This window comes from Canis lupus, chromosome 16 (assembly GCF_011100685.1).
Source record: "Canis lupus familiaris isolate Mischka breed German Shepherd chromosome 16, alternate assembly UU_Cfam_GSD_1.0, whole genome shotgun sequence".
Classification (NCBI taxonomy): domain Eukaryota; kingdom Metazoa; phylum Chordata; class Mammalia; order Carnivora; family Canidae; genus Canis; species Canis lupus.
In genome coordinates this window covers 8,292,212-8,315,255 of record NC_049237.1, presented here as the reverse complement: position 1 = coordinate 8,315,255, position 23,044 = coordinate 8,292,212, and the positions used below count along the sequence as shown (strand labels likewise).

Below are 23,044 nucleotides of genomic sequence, written 5' to 3'. Positions count from 1 at the left end.
AGTGCAGAATACTTCTACTTCCCAGAATGGCCTGATCAGTAACAGCTCAAGACAAACCTGGAAGGAAGCAGCAGATACTTGAACTTAGGGAACAGACTACTCCTGAACCTCAGGCTACTGCTAGGACTATAGTTAAGTCACAAGACCTACAATTCCTAGAAATGGAAACCTTCTCATCAGCCTAATTCCCAAATACAGATATTTAAACTACGACGTAGTATTTTTACAAATATGCAACGCAAAAATGTCACCACAGAACAGATATTAATGAAAATAGTATTCCTATGTTATAACCTACCTGTTACTTGCAAGCAGGAATCAAGTTCAACTACAGGGACATGTCAGCAGAAAACCAGCAGTGCCTTTGGCCACTAAAGGCGGCCTAAAAAAAAGTCTTACAAATCCTAAAATACAAAATAGTTGGATGATCCCAGCTGTTAAGATTTCCCTTTTTATTGCTCCAACATTTCTCAGCAGGCCAGGTATCTTAGAAAAGCTACCACTTTTCTCAATCAAACCATATCTACAAAACTGATGTACTGATCAGAGCAATTAAAAGAAACAAAGGTTATCCCTTGACATCTGCACATTTCACAACAGCTCATTACACAAAACAGAAAGCCAATATGGTTTTTTTATTCTTTTATTTGGGAAAAGTGCTTCTTACAAAAGGGCAGCTGCAAAATACAGAGACCTCTGCAACAATTACTCGTTTTTTCTTAAAGTGGAAGAATGGGTGGGATCCAAGGATCAAAGCAGAAGATGGACAAATGAGGAGCATCTTCCAAGTTTATTTTAGGACTAGAGAGACAAAACTCAAAGCTAAAATTTCCAATCAAGAATTTCCAATCAAATTCTTCTAACTTAACTTTAGCTCATCTCGTGGATAACCACCCCCGCCCCCCCGCCCCTTTACTGGAAAAGCATGACTTAACTCCTGCCAACCAATGACTCCACTACAAGAAACACCTTAAACTTAAGTTAGGAATCACATCTGTCTACCTGCGAAGCTCAGGGATGGAATGAGGCAAATACCCACAAAAACAAACACAAAAACCCGACAACAAAACCTCAAACAAGGACAAACATTTGTCCAAAAGTGCCTGGGCTGGAAAGGCTGGGAGACCATTAAACATTAAATACAACTGTGTATCCAAGCCCTGCTTTTTGTTAATATATGGGACAACCAGACAGTTTTAAACCTCTGTGGCTAAGCCCATTTCTCTCTATATATAGACAGAGCTAGCACTGCTCTATTTACAGCTACCAATATACTGTTTTGTCCTTTACAATCTATTAGCCACACTAGGCTGAAACCACTAACTCGAGTTTTTCCACTAAGGCTAAGAACACAGCATCTATGCAGGGACAAGAAGCTTATCACACATTCACACTCATACACGCCAAGTCTATCAGCCCTTAGAAGTCCACTTCCAGCTCAGCATTTCATTTATGCCACTGTGTCTTATTTTTATGTGTTCTTTCACCAATTTTCCTATCGTGCTAAACACAGTAAAACTCAACACATTCGCACCTGGTTCTGGTTACCCAGTAGTATTACTTCTGTGCAATTAAACAAGAGACGAAAACCACAGAACAAGTGCACAGGTGGGGGTTACAGGGGAAGGAAGAGATAAAACACAGATGTGCAGATTTCAACAGAAACCTCGAGTATCCACCTTGTGAGTCTGTAGCATGCTACTTGCCACAGTTCTGATCCGTCACTGGTCACCTCTATTCTTGGACCCCAACGTAGGGCCACTGCTGTTATTTATTTTTGAACCTGGGGTCCTCAAAGTTGAGTGTGGAGAGTCCATAAACTACCCTAGAACTAACTGTGTGAATCTGGTTGAAAACAGATGACGCAACAAAACTATGCTAACTGTCTGACAGTTAAATTCATGTTACAAAAACAACTAGCTTTAAGGTTTATTTTTGTAACTTTTTTTTAAACAGAAAAACGACACACTCCTTGGGGGAAGGTGAGGGATTGAGAAGACAGGCCCTGGGTAAAAATAATCACGACAGCACCTGGAGTTGATAGGCCTGCCTAGGAGAGACACGGGCACTGCCACACCAGCACAGGGGACAGCTACTGTCTGAGGCTCAGCAGACCAGTTCACACGCCAAGCAAAGCTGCTATAGATCCAAGTCATAAAAATCTTCCAGCTCATCATGAAACAAGTCCCACTCGTCTTCAGAGTCTGTCAGGTCGTCGTCCCCACCTGCAGCCAAAAGCATAAGCAACATCTCGCCCAGCTCAAAGGTGACAACCTCCTCTTCTTCGTTGTCAAAGGGGTTGCTGTTCTCTCTTTCCTCAATGAGCTCCCAGAAGTGGTTCCTTCGTTGGGCCTGTAAAAAACAAGGCCATGATAGGGATGGCACTGTCCAGTAGGATCTTGTATTCTGTAGTTTCTAAGGCAAAACGTCCAGCACACCAGAGGGCATGACGAACCAAGACTTCGTATTTAGGGTTTCGACTTTACCAACTCCTCCCCTCTGTCTGTCTGGTTACTTGAGGAAAACGTTTAGGCTAGAGCTGTAAGGGCTCTAGCTGTTCCTCTCCTATCCCTCCCAGTTTCCTGAGGTTGCCGTCCTCCTTTCATCCGCCAGTCTCACTCCCAGACCTGAGTGTTAAGCTCCTTCCCCTACCCCAAATCTGTGAAGGCCTTCACTCATCACGTGGCATTTCCCCTCCTTTAAAAAAACAGCGAGAGTTACCCGGTATCTGCTTGATGTTCCCACTTTCTGTCTCTGTGGCTCCTCTCTACGGCCATCAGGGTACGCATGCTTGTAAAAACAGTTCCCTCCAAATGGGCAGCTCCCACGTCCTTCATCAAAATACCTGCACGCCTTGTTGCTGGAAAGGAAAATATCGCAACCCTTATTCACGGTGGATTTCAGGTCTGTATTTGACTATCATCCGGTATTTCTTTAAAACATGTAGGGATAGAACAACCATGTCTGTTTCCAGCCCTCCCCAAGGTGTGTTCTTAAACGTTGTGTGCTACTGCATGAAACATTCACTACAGAAACAGACTCTGTTCAAGGGTGTGCTGCTTAACAGCTCCAGACTGCAGATCCAGCAGAGAGAGAATCTTCTAGGAAGCCCACACACAAGCACATAGGACAACTAGAACATGGACTCAAAGAGATAGGACCCTGCTCATGGGGCATTAGCTAGCAGTACAGACTTCGTTATAACACAGTCCCTCGGCATGCACCCCAAGGACTGCATTATAGCAAGGTACATATGGGTTCAGTGTTATCAGGGGGGACAAAAATAAACCGTACTGGAAGTTCACAGAAAGGGTAGGAAGGAGGTAGGAGTATATAATGCAGCACTGTTCTTTTCAAAGTGAACCCAAGCTATGTTGGGATCTTAGCTTGAGAAAAGGCTGCAGTGCTCATACCTCATTGCCTCCTTGTATTTCTGAATGAGTTTCTGCTTCTCTTCTTTCTCCTCCACCCAGTACTCACTTGGAATGACAAAGTTAGATGTGATCCGGCATTCGGGGCAGGACCTGGGAAACAATGAACAGGCTGCAATGCATATCCCCCTTTACAGGCCCACTCTTCTTCAAGGACACACCCTGGTGTGTCAACTCCATACTTAAAAGACTTTAACTGAAAGCCAAATAGGCATTTCCTGAAAGTGCTCCACACACTGTCACACAACTGACCATTTCTTTTGAGGCAAAACAAACTCCTTTATAAATTCAAATCAATGGCTAGCCAGTTCACTCAAAAAATTAACTTCAGTAAAAACAACAACAACAAGAAAAAATAACAAAACAAAAACAAAAAACAAAAAAAAAACAAAAACAAAAGAAGACATTTCACACGGACTCCTTTTTCTTTCGTTTAAATAAATTTATTTCTTGTAACTTTACTCTGTTTAGATTATGTAGTTTTTGTTCAGTTATGAGAACAATCTTTAAAGGATGGTGGATTATTGGCTAGCTTAATGGATGGAATAGGAAAGTGGAAATGTAATATGTCAAGGAAACATACATTCAGAGCTAGGTAAGTTTGTTCACTGAGCCTAAACTGGCTAATCCATTAAATACAATCTCCTCAGAAAAAACACGAAGATTCTACTAACTGATACATAGGGTTTCCTCATTCAAATAAAAGTAGATATACCAACTAACCTAGAAGCTAGCTGAAATACAAAGAAATCCCAATTAAAGTACCCCAGTTTCAAGAGAAAATGCATGCATTTAAATGCGGTCCATCTGGTTGAAAGTTGGCACAAGATACTAAATTCTTCCCCAAAATAGAAAGCACAAACGAAGATTGGGGAGGAGTCTCACTTTATGATCTTGCTCTCAAATTGCTTAGCACTCCTCCACTTGCGAATACACTTGAGACAGTAAGTGTGGTTGCAGTTGGAGAGAATCCCAAAGCGACGCTCACTGGGGTTGGCTTTCTCATAGACCACCTCCATGCAGATCCCACACACCATGTCCTTACTGCGTTGGACAGCAAATGAGAGCTCCATGTCCTTCTCATGGGCCTCAATGCAAGACTAGAAAAAGTGGAGAGATTAAGGGTTATCAAGTCACGAATAAAGAAAGACTTCAATTTGACAGTTAATGACTTGTGTTCAAAGAATCAATAGTCAACTGAAAAGTTCCCAATGTGACATGAAAAGCAGCTCTTTTCATCATAAAGTGAATACAGGTGGACAGACACTCTGGGTCTTTACATCACGAGAGTCAAACTGTAGGAACTCTAGAAACTGGGGGGGTGGGGGGAGGAGATGGGGTTAGATTTTTAAAAAAATCTCTCAATTATTTTTTCACTCTCCATGTTAAGACAGTTTTTCATACTGTTTGGTCTTCCGGTTTCCAGATGGAAAAGTAATTAAGATTAAGGTCTTATTTTTAAAAGAGATTAAGGTCTCATTTATACCTATCAATTAAGGATGAAGGAAACCAACATTAGGTGACAATTATGTGCCAGGAACCTAATTTTCACATAAAAAACAGCTTTGAGATATACTTCACACAATTTCATTTAAAGACTACAACTAAATGGTTTTGATAGATCCAGAGTCGTGCAACCTTCACACCACAATTACTAGAATGTGTTCACTACCAAGATAAACCCACAGCAGTCAATCATTTATTTCCCGGGAAGCCACCCCAGTCCTAGGCAACTACTAAACTCGGTCTGTCGTTTATTCAGGACATTTCGTATTAATGTGCCTTTTGGGACTGGTTTTGTTCACTTACCACGTTTCCACAGTTGTCTAATGTAAAGGGTATCAGTATTCTTTTGATTGCTAAGTAATATTCCATCACATGGACAGACCACAATTTATCCATTCATCAGGTGATGGATATTTTGGTTGTTTCCACTTTGGAGGTAAAGAATTATGTAGCCACCTGGCCAGATCAGTTGAAACAGAGATCAACTCTTGATCTAAGGGTTGTGAGTCAGGAGTCCCATGCTGAGTGTATAGATTACTTAAATTTTAAAAAGGAGGGCATCTGGGTGGCTCAATTAGTGGAGCAGCCAACTCTTGAATTCAGGTCAGGTTCAAGCTCTCAGGGTTAAAGGATTAAGCTCCATGTCTGGCTCAATTCTGCGTAGGATTTTCTCTCCCCTTATCCCTTCCTCTCAACAAAAAAAATGTTATCTGACTGGCTCAGTTAGTGAAGCGTGCAGCTCTTGATATCTGGGAGTTGTGGGTCCCTGCTAGGCATGAATCTACCTAAAGGATGCTACTGCAGGCCCACTGAACATTCATTCATGTACAAATTGTGGATGCCATATACTTTTTTTTAAGGATTTTTTTTTAAGATTTTATTTATTCATGAGAAACACAGAGAAGGGCAGAGACACAGGCAGAGGTAGAAGCAGGCTCCCTGCAGGGAGCCCGACATGGGACTCGATCCCGGGTCTCCATGATCACACCCTGGGCCAAAGGCGGCACCAAATGCTGAGCCACCCGGGCTGCCCGCCATATACTTTTTAATTGAGATGTAACTGACACATTATAGCAACACAACATACTAATTCTAGGGAATGGAAAAACCAAAAACATCCCTGAATTCCACATAACATCAACACTTTAAATCCTCAGAAAGACACTTAAAAAGATAAATGGATGCTACTATTCCCAATACCCAGCGTAATACCTGAAGACTTGCAAGGATTTAACTTGCTTAAATTCACACAACCAATAAATTGTGAAGGGAGGACTGAAAAATGTCCATCTTGGGACACCTGAGTGGCTACCAGTTGAGAGTCTGCCTTTGGCTCAGGGCATGATCCCGTATCCTGGGAGGAGTCCAGAATTTGGCTCCTTCTGAGGATCCGGTTTTTCCCTCTGTGTCTGCCTACTTTCTCTCTCTCTCATATACAAAATCTTAAACTATTATCTGCGAGCACCTGAGTGTCTCAGCTGGTACCTGCCTTCCACTCAGGTCATGATCCTGGGATGGAGCCCTGCATTGGAAATCCTGCTCAGTGCTTCTTCCTCTTCCTGTGACCCTCCCTCTGTTCACTCTCTTTCAAATAAAATCTTTTTAAAAAATCATTTTAAGGGCAGCCCAGGTGACTTCAGCCTTCAGCCGGGGGTGTGATCCTGGAGACCAGGGACTCCCGTGTCAGGCTCCCCACAGGGAGCCTGCTTCTCCCTCTGCAGGGGTCTCATTTATATTATATATATATATATATTATAAATAAATAATCCTGAAATCCTCATCCATTGGGACTTGGAATGTAAAATGGTAGTCCTTGTAAAGTATGGCAGTTGCTCAAAATGTTAGTCAGAGTTACCAGATGACCAACACTACAAGATAAATTAAAACATACCGAAAAGACTTACACATGAATGCTCATGGCACTATTCACAATAGCCAGTGGGTAAAACAATCCAAATGTCCATCAACTGATGGGTGGAAAAAACAAAATGTGGTATAAACCTCTACAGTGAATTATTATTCACCCAGAAAAAGGAATAAAGCACTGATGATACACACTGCAACGTAAATAAACCTTGAAAACATTATCCTAGGATGACCTGTGGCTCAGTGGTTGAGTGCCTGCCTTTGGCCCAGGGCATGATCCTGGAGTCCCGGGATAGAGTCCCACTTCAGGGTCCCTGCATGGACCCTGCTTCTCTCTCTGCCTTGGTCTCTGTGTCTCTCATGAATAAATAAATAAATAAAATCTTTAAAAAACATTACGCTAATGTTTGAGCCAGTGACCATAGGATTCCATTCATACCCAATCTCCAGAACAGGCAAATCCAGGAGGGAATGTAGGTGAGGTGTTGCCAGAAGTTGAAAGAGCAAAATAGAGTAATCCAGCTAAGGGGCATAAGGTTTCTTCCAGGAATGATGTAAAGGTCCTAAAATCACAAAATCGTGGCATGGTTGCAGTCTTAATATATTTAAACACCTGTTATTTAAAAAAGAAAAAAGCCCATGGTCTGAGGTTTTGAAAGTATGATTTCTTGATAAAGCATACAAGAAGCCCAGGAAAGAAAACCAATCAATCTACCAAGTATTTTTCTGAAATGAACAGACAATGCTCCAAGAGGGAAAAACATGGTCTCGCACAATTAACATAATACCTCCCTGAAGACTTACTTTTATATGTTGTGATCTCTGGGCGGCATCCATTGGATGGAGGACCTGCAGCCCACACATGTCACACGAGTCTCCGTGGAGATATACACAGTTCTCCCCATACCGGCACTCTCCCACTGCAGCATAGGGGCAAAGCTGCTTCTTGGTTTCCACTGCTGTCTGTTCTTTCTCAGATTCTTCCTTGGTCACAGAGCCCTGTGGGGGTGCTTCAGTGCAGGAAGGGGCAGCTGAAAATGTTTAAGAGGGTAGTAAAGGTCCAAAATGGGTAAGGCAGATATGTGAACCATAAGATAACGGAGAACCTAACTCAACAAGAAAAAAGGAGAACTTCAATTAAAACTCCAAAACAGTCTACTGAACTAATCCCTTTAGTCTTGAAAGAAATCATCTTTTTCTTTCCAAGATTAGGCTTATCTAAAATTTTTCTTCATGTATTTCTGTGCAATTGCACTGCTTAAAGAGGCTTCGGGGTTTTCAAAACATTCTAAAATTACTATTGGGATTCAAAAAGTTTCTTTAACTCCATCGGTAACTCTTAGGTAACCCATTAGGTAACCCGATTTAGAGTATTAAGATCAGGCTATGCAGAGTGAAAGCAGGACAGATGTGAAAACCGGCTACCAGTTGGACTATGGCCTACGGCCCTAAATGTTTTTTAAGTCTTCAGAATACTCACTACGGCCACAGTAGGGCTGCCCGGGAACAAACTCAATGGCATTCACCCAGTCTTCTGAACCTGCACCGACAGTAGCAAAGTTTGAATTTCTGGACTCTGCTTCACCCATATTCATTTCAACAACTGGTCCAACTCCCGATGAGAGACTTGAGGAAGCAGCAAGAGATGATTTTGCAGTTAGATCTGCAGCAGTCACTTCTTCCTGTTTCAATGGCTTGCTATGTTCATATCTAAAATATATATATAAAAAGTCAGCAGTCACTGTAGAGCCAGCAGACCCAAAGGGTATTTATTTATCCCCTGATCCTGTCCTTGGGTGCTTTTCAAACAATTACACCTATGAATCACCTGGGCAATTGTTTAAAGGTAGCTCTGTAATTTCTACGACTGGGACACAGCCCATGATTCTGCATGTGTACCAAGCCACCACAGGATAATCCTGCTGGCCCAAGGACTACACTGAGTACCAAGGTCATAGACCAGGGAAGGTGGTCAGGAAACCTCAGAGCCTTCAGTCATGTTTGGTCTGGGAGTCTGTTTGTCCACCCCTGCAACAGACCATCTACCACCCCTTAAATTCCACTCTACTCTGCAGTCTCATAGTTGCATGGCAACTGATACAGAATTTGTGTATCCAAAATTGAATAAAAGCAAAGCTGACCATAAATTCAACACCAGAAAAACATTTTATCACCTATAGTAGAATATCTACAATAGTAAATGGAAGACACAACATTCACAAAACATACAGTATATATTCTTTCCCTATATCCATTCTCTTGACCTACTTTTATAAAACGCTATTCCCTTCAAGAACCAACTTTCAAAAAAAAAAAAAAAGAATCAACTTTCCAGGGATCCCTGGGTGGTTCAGGGGTTTGGAGCCTGCCTTTGCCACAGGGCATGATCCTGGAGTTCCAGGATTGAGCCCCCCAAGCTTCTCTTCTCTCTCTCTCTCTCAGGACATGAATAAAAAGATAAAGAACTAACATTCTGTCCAACAAAATCCCCAAAGCAGACATTCAGATACTATTATGCCTCACGAATGGACTTTAGCTGTTTTTACTTCTAGTTCTTGCAATTAACTGGGCCATCCTGACCATGGGCCAGCTGTTTTACTGGGGTCTGTGTTTACATCTAAAAGATAATGGCTAAACAGAGACCATCCTCCTTACTGCAAACATTTGCTGATATTTATCATTGAATTCTATCAACTCAAACCTTCATACTCCTACTCTTACAGCATTGGGGAACCTACTTAAATTAACTTTGTATTACAAGTAACTGGAGTATCTTGTTATCAGCTACAAAACCCAGACTGCCATCCTGGATCATGCAAGTTTAGAGTAGAAACCACTGAGAATTCAATCCATATTTGCTTGCACCACCTCACTTCATTGTCAAACTATCCTAAGTACTCCTTCATCATTTTAGAGAGGACCAGATGATATAAATTTGTCAAGTAAGTGGTGTTCTAGGTCTAACAGGACTCTAAACTGCTCTGTATGATGGCAGCCAATGGCCACATCTAGCTATTCACACTTCTATAAAATGTGAAACCAAGTTCCTTGCCATTTTCAAGTGTTTAACAGGCACATGTAGCTAGTAATTACCGTATTACACAGACAGGGCTTCTGTCATAGTACAAAGTTTTACTGGATAGCACTTTTCTCAAGTTTATTTTAGAGCCCTGGGGAACCTTACACATCTAGCCCCAAACTCTCACTTTGACTAATTCTGTTTAGAAATTTCAGAAAAACATTTTAATTATTTTCACAGCCTTTATGTTGTTTTCTAAAGATTTTATTGATTTATTCATGAGAGACACAGAGAGAGAGAGGTAGAGACACAGGCAGAGAGAAGCAGGCTCCATGCAGGAAGCGGGATATGAGACTCAATCCTGGTCTCCAGGATCAGGCCCTAGGCCAAAGGTGGCGCTAAACCTTAGAGCCACCCGGGGTGCCCCTGGAAAACTTACTTTTAAAATATAATCTGCGTAGATGCCTGGGTGGCTGAGCAGCTGAGTCTGCCTTTGGCTTGGGGCGGGATCCTGGGGTCCTGCATTTGGCTTCCTGCGGGAGAGCCTGCTTCTCTCCCTGCTTGTGTCTCTGCCTCTCTTTCATGAATAAATCTTAAAAAATTAATAAGGGATCCCTGGATGGCGCAGCGGTTTGGCGCCTGCCTTTGGCCCAGGGCGCGATCCTGGAGACCCGGGATCGAATCCCACATCGGGCTCCCGGTGCATGGAGCCTGCTTCTCCCTCTGCCTATGTCTCTGCCTCTCTCTCGCTCTCTCTCGTGACTATCATAAATAAAAATTTAAAAAAAAATTTTAAGAAATCTGTATAGAAAGTAAATAAATAGGGCAGCCCGGGTGGCTCAGCGGTTTAGTGCTGCTTTCAGCCCAGGGTGGGATCCTGGAGACCCAGGATCGAGTCCCACGTCAGTCTCCTTGCAGGGAGCCTGCTTCTCCCTCTGCCTTGTCTGTGCCTCTCTCTTTCCATGTCTCTCATGAATAAATAAAATCTTTTTTAAAAAGTAAGTAAATAAATAAATAGAAATCTATATAAAAGGTCTCTGAAGGGATCCCTGCGTGGCGCAGCGGTATAGCGCCTGCCTTTGGCCCAGGGCGCGATCCTGGAGACCTGAGATCGAGTCCCATGTCGGGCTCCCGGTGCATGGAGCCTGCTTCTCCCTCTGCCTGGGTCTCTGCCGCCCCCCCCCCCCGCCGTGTGACTATAATAAATAAAAATAAAATAATAAATAAAAATAAATAAATAAAAGGTCTCTGAAGTGAAGATTTCCAAGTAAGCACTATGAAACATAAATGTACAAAAAGGTAAAGGACTAAAGCAAAAGAAAAAGACTCATTTTGAAAAATAGGTTTCGATGAACCATGAATGTTTTTTTTTTAAGAACTTATTCATGAAAGAGAGGCAGAGACACAAGCAGAGGAGAAGCAGGCTCCTTGCAGGAAGCTTGATGCAGGACTCAACTGGGGTCACGTGCCCCAGCTAAAGGCAGATGCTCAACCCCTAAGCCACCCAGAGATCCCCGTAAAATCTCTGGCTAATCTAGAATCAAGCTTTGAATGATTACCTATTAACAGCCTGTCTCAATTACCACAGTAGCTTCCTTTCAGGCAGACTTTTAATACATAGGTTTCCCTAAATCCTTTCACTTCAACCAGAGCTCTAAACCCAGTTCAAACCAGGATGATCTCCAAAGGAGTTGCATATTCACTGTAAACTATAAAGAAAAAAGCTGTTCACCTTGCCATCTGCCTGTGTATCAAGAGCCTCATCAGAAGAGGACACTTTCCTCACTGCTGGGTCTTTAACCTCGGTCTCCCACAAGGAAGCCCACTTATTACATATAGGGTTGTGCTGAAGACGGGCAGCTTTCATGTTTACTCCCAAGGAGAACAGGAAATGCCACTCGGTTCTGGCAAAGCTACCTGAAAAATAAGCTGATTAACAAGTATCGCCTAGGTCTTAGCTTGGATTTCTTCAATTTAACCTTATTTCTTTCTTTCCACCTTTATGGTCAATCAGATGAGTAACCTCTTCAGAAATAAGAGGCTGATCTGTTCACCAGCCATACTTTCCTTCCTCCTATCAGAGCATACTCTCCACTTCCCTCCACTGGACACACCAGAGTCTCATCTCTGCTCTTAACCATTCATTTCCTCTCCCTGAACAGGTTTACAAAGATTCTCAACTGACTACCTATGCAAAGAACCCAGCTCCCCTACAATTAAGTTGGCCTAGAAAACCCACAGACATTATCCTACTAGAAAAGAACTGCTCACTCGCCCGCGCTCTCTCTCTCTATATATATACATATAAATATATTATTAGTTCCAACCCTCCCCCCCTACATACTGAGACTGAAAACATTAACATTGGGTTTGGGGAAGGAGTTATTGTGTTATCTCTCCCCTTTCCAGTAATACTACCAAAAATTAGCAGAGGGTGGGGATGCCTGGGTGGCTCAGTGGTTGAGTATCTGCCTTTGTCTCAGGGCAAGATCCTGGAGTCCTAGGAGTCCCACATCAGGCTCTCTGCATGGAGCCTGCTTCTCCCTCTGCCTAGGTCTCTGCCTCTTTATCTCTCTCTCTCATGAATAAATAAATAAAATCTTTATAAAAATTAGTAGAGTAAAAGGAGTGACAAACTCAGCCATCAGTGGTTCCATTTCTGAGCTTACAGTCACATGAAAATAATCCATTTTTCTCTATCCTTTACTAGATTTCCTAGTAAAATGCATATGGATGACTGAATATTAATATCCCACCAACCAATCATTCCTTAGTCTTTTGAACTAAGCATGTGAACACAAGGTGACAGAATTCCTTTGATAGAATGCTAAAATTGGCTGACATCCCCCAAATGTCTTACCCTAAATCAATTCTTTGATAGTCCTCATTTAGAAAGGTGGGGCACAATCTCTCTCCTCTTGAACATGGGCTAGACGTAGTGACTTGCTTTTAATATTGTACAGGAGAAGCACATATATGTGGGGCTTCTGGTACTAGGTCATAAAAGGTATTGTGAAGCAGCCTGGGCTGATTAGTGGTTTAGCACCGCCTTCAGCCCAGGGTGTGAACCTGGAGACCTGGGATCAAGTCCCAGGTCCAGCTCCTTGCATGGAGCCTGCTTCTCCCTCTGCCTCTCAGTCTCAAATGAATAAACAAATAAAAACTTAAAAAAATAAAAAAGGCATTGTGTGTCCTTGCTGGCTCAGTTGAATCACTCCAGGGAAAGACAACTACCAAGTATGAGGACTCTGAAGCAGCCCTGGGGAGAGGTCCATGAAGTAAGAACTAAGGTCTTACCTTAGTGTATGAACCACCTTCTCCAGTCCATGGGGAGGGGTCAGATAGTGGCAGCCCAGCCCCAAATTCTAACCAAAATGTCTTGGAATCTCAAAGCTAGAACTATCCAGGGTCAACCATGCCCAGAAATTAGGAGATAATGTACATTACTTAGATAATGAATCTCTATTGGTTCTTTAACGTTCTGAGATGGTTACTAGAGACATTCCTGAAACATTTCCCCTAAATCTAAACTGGTAGTTAGTCTTACAAGCTGAAGGGCTTTAGTAGAGACCTGGAATAAGAAGTTCTCATAACTAATAACCTAATACACTATTCCAAATGCCTATGATCCCATTTTCTCTCCCTGATTAATAGAGATCTGAAAAATAGACTTGTGGTCAAATATGCACATCATTCTTGGTCTTAGAAATGCCAGTTGGAGCACCTGGGTGGCTCAGCGGTTGAGCATCTACCATTGAATTGGCTCAGGACGTCCTGAGGTCCTGGAATCAAGTCCAACATCAGGCCCCCCGCATGGAGCCTGCTTTTCCCTCTGCTTGGATCTCTGCCTCTAGGTTTCTCATGAATAAATAAAATATTAAAAAATAAAAAAAGAAAGAAAAGCCAGGGATGCCTGGGTGGCTCAGTGGTTGACCATCTGCCTTTGGCTCAGGCCACGATCCCAGGGTTCAGAGACTGAGTCCCCCATCAGGATCCCTGAGGAGCCACCATCTCCTCCTGCCCCTGCCTCGGCCTCTCTTGGGGGCTCTCATGAATAAATAAAGCCAGATATAAACATACGTTCTCCACACCTTATCCCTAGGCTTACAGATGGGGCTCCTCAGGAAACACACATTTCTTCCAAGCTAGAGATTTAGCAGCATATTAATACTGCTAAGGAGTACTTTTCAAAGCGTTTATCTTAGATTATTTATAAAGTTCTTGGAATTCTGTATTTTCCTGTCACTATCTCCCTCTCCCCCTCTAAAAACCGATCTGCAAACCAATCCTTACCTGCAGCGGTCTCCGTAAATACAGTATCCTCGCTGAAAATACTTGCACACTACACCATAAGGACTGTCAGAGAGGTCATGCGAATAGCGACAGTTATCTCCTTCTTTACAAACCCCGTGCATGAAATACCTGTGAGGAAAAGATCCACAATGTTATATTTAAAAACACTAAAGCCATTCCTAAAATAATTCATGGTCAATGTATTCTACAGTAGCATACTTATAAATACTGTACAGTGTAATTTAACCTAGTACTATATAGCGTAGGTCTTATTCTACGCAAATGTGAAAAATGAACACAAAGCAAGGAGATTATGACCAGTTTATCTGTTATGGTACCATCGGCAGGCTGCCTACATATATGTGCACCAAATTAGATTTCAACTCTGAGGTCATCATAAATTTATCTCTGCAGGTTAAGGTTTTTAAAGATTTTATTTGGGAGAGAGACACAGATAGGGAAAGAGCACAAATAGGGAGGAGAGGGGGAAGCAGGCTCTCCACAGAGGAGTCTGAGGCAGGGCTCCATCCCAGGACCCTGGAACCATGACCTGAGCTGAAGGCAGACACTTAACTGACTGAACTACCCAGGCACCTTTTTTACAGTCCTAGGGAGGTAGCTTGTTTTTTACTCACTTCAGCCATAATGAAATAGCTGTTTAAAAAAAAAAATCATAGATAAAGCAGCAAGAACTAATGTAGACCAGAATGGGTCAGACTACTATAGGTTTCACTACTGTGAGAAGCCATTTTAATTCCTCAAATGTCACTCGTGAATGACTTAGTTGGCTAAGCAACTCTTTCCTTGGCTCAGGAGTCCACCTCAGGGTTGAGTTCAAGACCCACACTGGACTTCACGCTGGGTATGGAGCCTACTTCAAAAAATCAGGGGCACCTGGGTGGCTCAGCGGTTCAGCATCTGCCTCTGGCTCAGGTTTTGATCCAAGATTCCTAGGATGGAGTCCCACCATCAGGCTCCCTGTGTGGGAAGCCTGCTTCTCACTCTGCCTTGGTGTCTCTACCTCTTGGTGTCTCATGAATACACAAAGTCTTTTTTTACATGATTTTTTAAAAAGCCACATGTTAAAATATAAGCAAAATTAATTTCAAGCTTAGAGGCAAAGGGAAATCACTTTGTCCTTTTGGTTAGCAGACTATTGTTCCTGTGCCTTAAAGGATTATATGTGTACCAAACTAGCAGTTTCCAAAACACCAAATACCAGAGTGTGACTTAGTTCCTAAGGGGACCTGGACTTGCAGCAGCTTCAGGGAATTTTTCTAGAAATGCTAAGGTGGAGAACTTACCTCATACCTATTAAAGAACCTAAGGATGGGGGAAGAAGGAGTAGAGCAAGAAAGCAATCTCTAAGTTAACAACATATCCAAGTAATACGGGTCTGATCGTGTAAAGTGATTTCCAACCTCCATGTTCAATCTTCCCAGCACAGACTTCCCCCAGGGTTCTTGAAGATTAATGTATACCAAATGTGGGGTTTGAACCCAAAAGCCTGAGAGTCACATGCTCTACCCACTGAGCCAGCCAGGTACCCCAGGGCTTATTTTTTAAATTCACTGGCCCCATAACAAAATGTAATATACTATAGAGAATCAAGGTATAATTGCAATTAACCTAACTTCATCTGTTACTAGGTTTCATAATCTAACTCAGGTCTGAACATTTGCTCAACTACAGGACAACTCTGAGTCAAACCACTTGTTTTTCAATAGTAATTGGGGGTAGGGGGATGCGCCTGGGTCGCCCTGTCACTTAAGAGCCCGCCACTGCCTCAAGTCTGGATCTCACAGTGCTGGAATCCAGCTCTGAACCCGGCTACCCACTCAATGGGGAGTGGGCTTCTCCCTCTCCCTCTTCCTCAGCTCTTCCTCCTGCTTGTGCTCTCTCAAAATTGGTCAAAAACTAACTTGGCTGCATAAAAGAAATCCCAGACATCCCCATAACAAGCCAATAATTACATTGTAATCACTACAGTAAAACCATGCTTCAAAGTACATATAAAAAAAAAAGTACATATAAAAGTATCCAGCTGGTAACAGGTCATCCTTTTGAAACAGTGTCAATGTTTGAATACAGTAGTTGCAGGTCCTCCCCAGTGGGAACTTTCACTTTGGGATCAACTTGAAGTCTGAGATATATATTGATAAAATCTCTACCTAGAAATACCAAGCTGGGAAGACAGCACCTAAACCTCCAATACAACTCAAAATTTTAGGTAATTTTTTTAAATGTTATGTAATTTTACATTTGTGCTTAAATCCCACTGTCAAACTTCATTCAATTATTGGCTGCACTTGGGTTTATGGTGCTCTTCACAAAGTCAGATTAGGTCTCCCACCAATCACTACCTGACAGTTGATCTTAAACTGCAGAACCTTAACCAGTTGCTTCAAGAATCTCCACTCCATAATACCTGCATCTTAATTCACTTCCTCAGCACCTCTCCAATACCTTCTCTAGTACTTACTTGTTGATATGCATGATGGGTAAATACTGTTCTTCAGAATCCAAAAGGATAGTGAAAATTTAAGTGAACACTGATTGGCCCTCCTCAGAGCGTGATGTATGGACTATTAGCACTTTCTGGTCAAGAGCACAATACAGCATATAACCAAGAGGGATGATAAAAAAGACAAAGGGGGGAGGGGGAAAGAGACAGAGCTGAATAGTTATGAACAGACTCTGCAGGGCCTTCTAAGCAGAGTTATCTTTTAAGATTTCATTTATCGGGATCCCTGTGTGGCTCTGCAGTTGGGCATCTGCCTTCCGCTCAGGGCGTGATCCCAGGGGTCCTAGGTTCAAGTCCCACATTGGGCTCCCTGCATGGAGCCTGCTTCTCCCTCTGTCTGTGTCGTTGCCACTCTCTCCTCTCTGTGTATTCTCATGAATAAATAAATTTTAAAAATCTAAGAAAATAAAAAATAAACAAAGTTACTACATTAAACTGCCTTCCAAGTGACTGGTACTGACCAACTGATATATTTGCATCTAGGCACTTTAGGCTGATCCCAAGTTTCATGAGCCAGTAGGGAGTGCAACTACTAGAACAGTCAACACAGTCAGGCTACGCTACTAGTAGACTAAAAGGATGGTCTTTTGGGGCACTCTTCTTGACAAAGTGAATATTGCAGAAAGATACATCATATATCTGGTTCAACTTGATGACTCAGAATAAAAACTACGCAGCCATTAAAGTTTGAGGTCCAGTACTAACACTGAAGGAATTCAAGCAGACACAAAATCACCTGATACTGCCGAGTCAACAGAAACACTAGAATACAAGCCCTAGTTACTGCCAAATACTAAGCATTATTTTACAAGGGTGTTTAGTATGTATGTTCTGGGATTTTCGTTTGTTTTTCTTGCCTTTTATCTCTCAGTGACAAGAACACTATTAGTATATTCAGAATTCTGTACAATCCTCACAGTAAAATCCCTCCTGGTCAACCCATCTCTGAGATAACATGATAGGGGAAGGCTATAAAACAGAAAGTGGAAAAAGACAAACCTCTCCTAGAACTTCTTCCCCAAACAAAAATCAAGTGCTTTTATGTTGTTTTTAAATGCCACCACCAAAAAGCCACATCCAAATCCTGATGCCACTGCCTAAATAAAGCTTCCTTTGGTAAAAGGCTGGGCCATGAGATTTTTTTAATTTTTTTAAGATTTTATTTATTTCTTCATGAGAGAGACAGAGACAGAGAGGCAGAGACATAGGCAGAGGGAGAAGCAGGGTCCCTGCAAGAAGCCCATCCCAGGTCTCCAGGATCTCACCCTAGGCCAAAAGTGGTGCTAAACTGCTGAGCCACCTGAGCTGCCCAAAATAATTTTAGAGGTAAGTACAGGGGCGGGACAGCAAATCTCAAGCAGACTCCTCGTTGAGCTTTGAGCTGAACGTGGGACTCCACACCTCCACTGAGATCATGACCTGAGCTCAATCAAGAATCAGTGGTCCAGGGCAGCCCTGGTGGCGCAGCGGTTTAGCGCCACCTGCAGCCCAGGGCATGATCCTGGAAACCCTGGATGGAGTCCCACATCAGGCTCTCTGCATGGAGCCTGCTTCTCCCTCTGCCTGTGTCTCTGCCTCTCTCTCTGTCTCTATGAATAAATAAATAAAATCTTTAAAAAAAAAAAAAACAATCAGTGGTCCACCCCAGGTGGCTCTGGGCAATATGATTTCTAAGGTTCCTTCCTCCTAGATTCTAGGTAGGACTCCAGTTCACCTGTTGGCTCAGTCAAGTTAAGCATCTGCCTTTGCATCTGCCTTTGCTTCATCATCTTGAGGGCATCAGATCAAGCCTGGAGCCTGCTCTCCCTCTCCCTCTGATCCTTCCTTCCTATTCATGCTCTCACTGAGAGCTCAACTGAAAAATCTTAGGACTCCAAGCAGACATTATCCAGTAATAAAGACAAATACAGGGGGCAGCCCAGGTGGCTCAACGGTTTAGCGCCGCCTTCAACCCAGACGGAGTCCCACGTCGGGCTCCCTACACGAAGCCTGCTTCTCCCGTCTGCCTCTGCGCCTCTCTGGGTCTCTCGTGAATAAATAAATAAAAATCTTTAAAATAAATAAGGCAGGGATCCCTGGGTGGCGCAGCGGTTTGGCGCCTGCCTTTGGCCCGGGGCACGATCCTGGAGACCCGGGATCGAATCCCACGTCGGGCTCCCGGTGCATGGAGCCTGCTTCTCCCTCTGCCTGTGTCTCTGCCTCTCTCTCTCTCTCTGTGACTATCATAAATAAATAAAAATTAAAAAAAAAAATTAAAAAAAAAAAATAAAATAAAATAAATAAGGCAAAAATAAATAAATAAATAAATAAATAAATAAATAAATAAATAAGGCAAATAGAACCACCAGAATCTTCATACTGCTCTACCTCCTGAAAACCCAAGCATGTTTGCCAAAATATTACAAAATTCCACTTAGCTTTGAAGACTACAAAAGAACCAAACAATACCCTCAAAGTACCTCTAGGCATAGTAACCTGCCTATGGACTTACAGAAATTACAGAACTTGGCATTTACCACTTAGTTAGCTAGGACATTTATTACTTAAGTATTTAATTTCTCCTGAGTGCATGTACCATTTCCCAGACTAAACTGTAAATTCTTGGTGGCTGAAGACCATGGTTCACTCTGGTTTTTATCTCCTACAATACCTAAGGTTAGCTAAAATTAATTATATGTTTAATGAAAACTGTAGAAGACACCTAGGTGTCATGGCAAATCCTAATGCCAACGGCAAATTAGTTTCTTATTTAATAGGCTGGTCACTTTTTTAATGTTACCCCTTCAACAACAAAAACCTCTATGGGACACCTGGGTGGCTCAGCAGCTGAATCTGCCTTGGACTCAGGGCAGAGAGTCCCAGAATCCAGTCCCGTATCAGGCTCCTGCCGGGGAGCCTGCTTCTCCCTCTGCCTGGGTCTCTGCCTCAGTCTCTGTCTCATGAATGAATAAATATGGTCTCATGAATGAATAAATAAATTCAAAAAAAAGTCTAAATCCAAAATACAGCTTCCAAGTTCTAAGTATTATTTTGCAGAAACATTTTTCATAATATTCCTCCAATAAAATATATGAAAAATGGCCTGGTGGGGGCAGCAGAATACAGTTCCTTGTGAAAGGCCTATGTATTATGTTTTTCTTAATCTGCAGAACAAAATGAGATAGGATTTAGAAATAAAATAGTAAATGAGAAAAGGATTCAACAACTAAAAAATATCCAAACTTCTAACTTCTATGAGGATTATGCCCTAAGTAAAGAAAATGGCCTTATCAAACTAGTTAAGTAGATGTAAGCATTATCTTGAATTCTCCAGGGAGATTTAGCTATCAAACACGATGAAAGTATTTATAATACAATGGATTTTTTCATTCCCTTGAACATCTAGTGCAGTCTCATCATAAGCACTACTAATTCATTAGTCCTCAAAAGATACACATGTTCTATTAAGTCCTTTGTCTTTGCTCTATTAAGTCCTAGGTCTTTGCTCTATTCAGTCCTTGGTCTTTGCTAATTTAGAAATTTGTTCTTTTTTTAAATAGCAGAGGAATCTTCAAAGCAGATATTAAAATGGGCAATTTTAAGTGTGGATTTACCAACATCAACTCAAGGTTTTACTAAGTACAGACAATGAAATACCTAAGGGTCCCTGCTCTCAGAAAGCTCAAGGTCTACAATAAATGATCATTTGATATTTGACTCACTATCCAAATTAAATTTTTTATAAAGAATAAGGTCATGTTGGTACCCAGAACTAAAAATGTCAGAAAGACATACTAACCTGTACTTTTTAAAGTAACTTCCTCAAAAGCTAGATAGGTTTATACCAAAAAATTAGTGCATCTAAGCTTGGATCTTTCACATAATGCCTTTCTAAAAATATTAGGTTACCGAGCTATGCAAATTTTTAAATAAATAAATCTATTGGCTCATTGGCAAAATATTCCCATCAATCCAAGAACAGTCTAGAATACTGCATTTACTCAAACTCAAAAATCCTAAAAAGCAATGAAATTATTAGTCTGGTAAACTATTTTGAATTCCGATTATATACTGATGAGGAACTAGAAAAGGGGAAATAAGAACAGGGAAAAGTGGCTAACAGGAAAGTGTGAAAGTGACAATGAGCTCTGTGCAATGCCATATAAAGTTGGGTTCAAGTTACAGCTGCAAGATAAAAATGAGATATATGCGGTAATGCCAGGTTGGTGATTGGGTATTCAAGGCTATACTATATGGAGATTGGAGATGGTAGGCTTCAGGAAAAAAGAAAGTCTTTGTATGGAGTTCTTAAAGGAACTCACATATTCAAGAAACACTATTTTCAGAGGTAGATTGGTAGGTACTGCAGTGTGAAGGGCTAAAAGTTCAGAAATAGGAAGGTCACTTTTTTAAGACCCAACTAGCATGTATAAATCAACAGCACCATTTCAGAGAAGCCAACTAACTGGTTTCATTTTTTAAATACTCATTAAGATACCGCACTTGATTCCATTCTTCTGATCTCCAAACAACGGGAGACTACCTAAAACAGCTTTTTTTGCTTCTCCACCCAGCTACTGAAAAATAACTTACTTAAGCTTATTATTCACCCCTTACGTGCTTATTAAAGGCAGAGAATGCCCTTCAATATCGCTGTCAACACCAGGACTTCTGTATACCAAGACTATTGTTGTTCCTATTGCGTGGAAATTATCCCACAGGGGGGTGGCGGGGTGGGGGGGGAAGACTGGTGTTGGCGGTGGATTTCTTTTTGGGGGAAAAAGCTGCCAGTCGCTATTGCTCACTTCTAAAAAAAATCCAAGTAGAACATCCAATAAAATGCACTCCTGTGTGTACAGGTCCATTGTTTTGGTTTTTGTGTTTTTGTTTTTTTACACACATCCACACCTAAGTATAACCACCATCCCACTATTTTTCTTCAAACTTGCACCTGACCTACCAAATCCAACCCAACCCGCTGTCCTGGGAGAGAGACGAGCTGCTGGGTTTCCTGCTCCTTCAGGAGGAGGATGCGTGTTATTTCCAAGAGGGGACATTTTCGCCGCAGGAGGGAGTACCATCAAGGTCAGGCGCCCCCCAGCCCGGTACTCGGTTCTAAGACAAAGCTCGGGACCATACAAAGAAGTAGTAACAAAAGCTACTCCTCTGGGGGGGGGGGGGGGGGGGCGGGGGGAGCAGACGTTACCAACGGGTGCCACGGGGCCGCCAGCCAGGCCGCGCTCCCGGGCTCCGCAGGGCTCCGCAGGGCTCCGCAGGGCTGCGGGGAGGCTGCGGCGCCGCAGGCGAGGGATGCGGGACCCGCGACAATGAACAGGGGGGAGGAGCCAGGAGCCAGCCCACCTTGCGCTCTGCGCGGCGCCGGGCCTGCGGGGGGGTAGGGGGTTCCGCAGCGGAGGCGCGCGCTCGGGGCCGCGGCGGCGGCGGCGGCGGCGGCGGCGGCGGCGGGGGTTGACGCAGCGCGGGGGGAGGCCGCGGCGGCCGGCGCCGCGCTCCTCCTCCTCCTCCTCCTCCGCCCGCCCGCCCGCCCCTTCCTCCGCGGCCCCGGCCCCCTCCCCGCGCCGGCGCCCGGCTGCGCAGCGTCTCACCTGCAGGTGACCTGTTTAGTCCAGCCGCCGCCGCCGCCGCCGCCGCCGCCGCCGCCTCCTCCCCCGCCCCCCGCCCCCGAGGACGGGGAGGTGACTGTGGGGATAGGGGTGGGGGAGGCCGCCGCCGCCGCCGCTGCCGCTCCTGCTCCTGATGTTGTGGCTGTTGTTCCGGGAGCTGCAGCCTCCGCCATTACTGTTTATCCCACACAGCAATGGCACCGGAACTTCCGGGATCACATAGTTCCGGTCCGGCTGCGGGAGAAGGCGGCGAGGCGAGGGGAGGGAGGGAGACTGGGGCGCCCGCTCGCTCCCCGCGGCTCCGCGTCGTCTCCCGAGCGCTCTCGGCGCTCGCAACAGCCGGCTGCAGCCGCAGCGCCCGCGGCCCGCCCCCAGCGCCCTCTGATTGGCCGACGCGGAAGCTCCGCCCCGTGAGGGCGGGGCGAGGGGCGGGCTCCGCCCCCTGGCCCGCTCCCCCCGGAGGCACGTCTCGGGATGTCAGTGGGATCTCAGTCCACACCGCGAGCGAGCGTGCTAACCCAGAGGGATACCTGCTAGCAGAGGCTGCTGCAGCGCAGGGCCGGAATGGGGGACCTGGGGTGGAATGCAGGCTTTGCCATTGCCTGGCTCCACCAGATGGGAGCTGAACGAACCGGGGATGCATACCCGTTCTCAGCCCGGTTCTTCAGCTCTCAAATGGGAGGACTAGGTCCTCCCCACCCTGACGGGGCAAGAGGAGGCTTATAGGACAAGCCTAGCCATCACTGAGCTTCGTGCCTGCTACACCGTAAACAACTCTCGCCCTACTGCTCCCATCAGGGTG

The 23,044-nt window shown here is 43.8% G+C and overlaps 1 protein-coding gene across 2 annotated transcripts; it reads right to left on the bottom strand.

The window, feature by feature from the left end:
• Positions 1-627: 627 nt before the first annotated feature.
• MKRN1 (makorin ring finger protein 1) lies at positions 628-22,415 on the bottom strand. Of its 2 annotated transcripts, none has more exons than XM_038559400.1 (8): positions 22,225-22,415; positions 14,116-14,244; positions 8,284-8,513; positions 7,608-7,834; positions 4,317-4,531; positions 3,414-3,524; positions 2,722-2,860; positions 628-2,352 (listed from the first exon to the last, which is right to left on the bottom strand). In XM_038559400.1, exons 1-8 carry the CDS (start codon positions 22,413-22,415, stop codon positions 2,140-2,142), a joined length of 1,455 nt encoding a protein of 484 aa, XP_038415328.1. In that variant the 3' UTR covers positions 628-2,139. The 2 variants fall into 2 exon arrangements, with proteins under 2 accessions (XP_038415328.1, XP_038415329.1); XM_038559401.1 differs by lacking the exon at positions 22,225-22,415 and adding an exon at positions 21,980-21,999.
• Between the last annotated feature and the right edge of the window lie 629 nt (positions 22,416-23,044).

Excerpts from the sequence above, each read along its gene's own strand:
- MKRN1 (XM_038559400.1), bottom strand. The coding sequence starts at position 22,415 with ATGGCGGAGGCTGCAGCTCCCGGAACAACAGCCACAACATCAGGAGCA. Across the intron at positions 14,245-22,224 it reads ACTAAACAGGTCACCTGCAG|GTATTTCATGCACGGGGTTT; the intron begins GTGAGACGCTGC and ends TTTTCCTCACAG. Across the intron at positions 8,514-14,115 it reads ATTTACGGAGACCGCTGCAG|ATATGAACATAGCAAGCCAT; the intron begins GTAAGGATTGGT and ends TATATATTTTAG.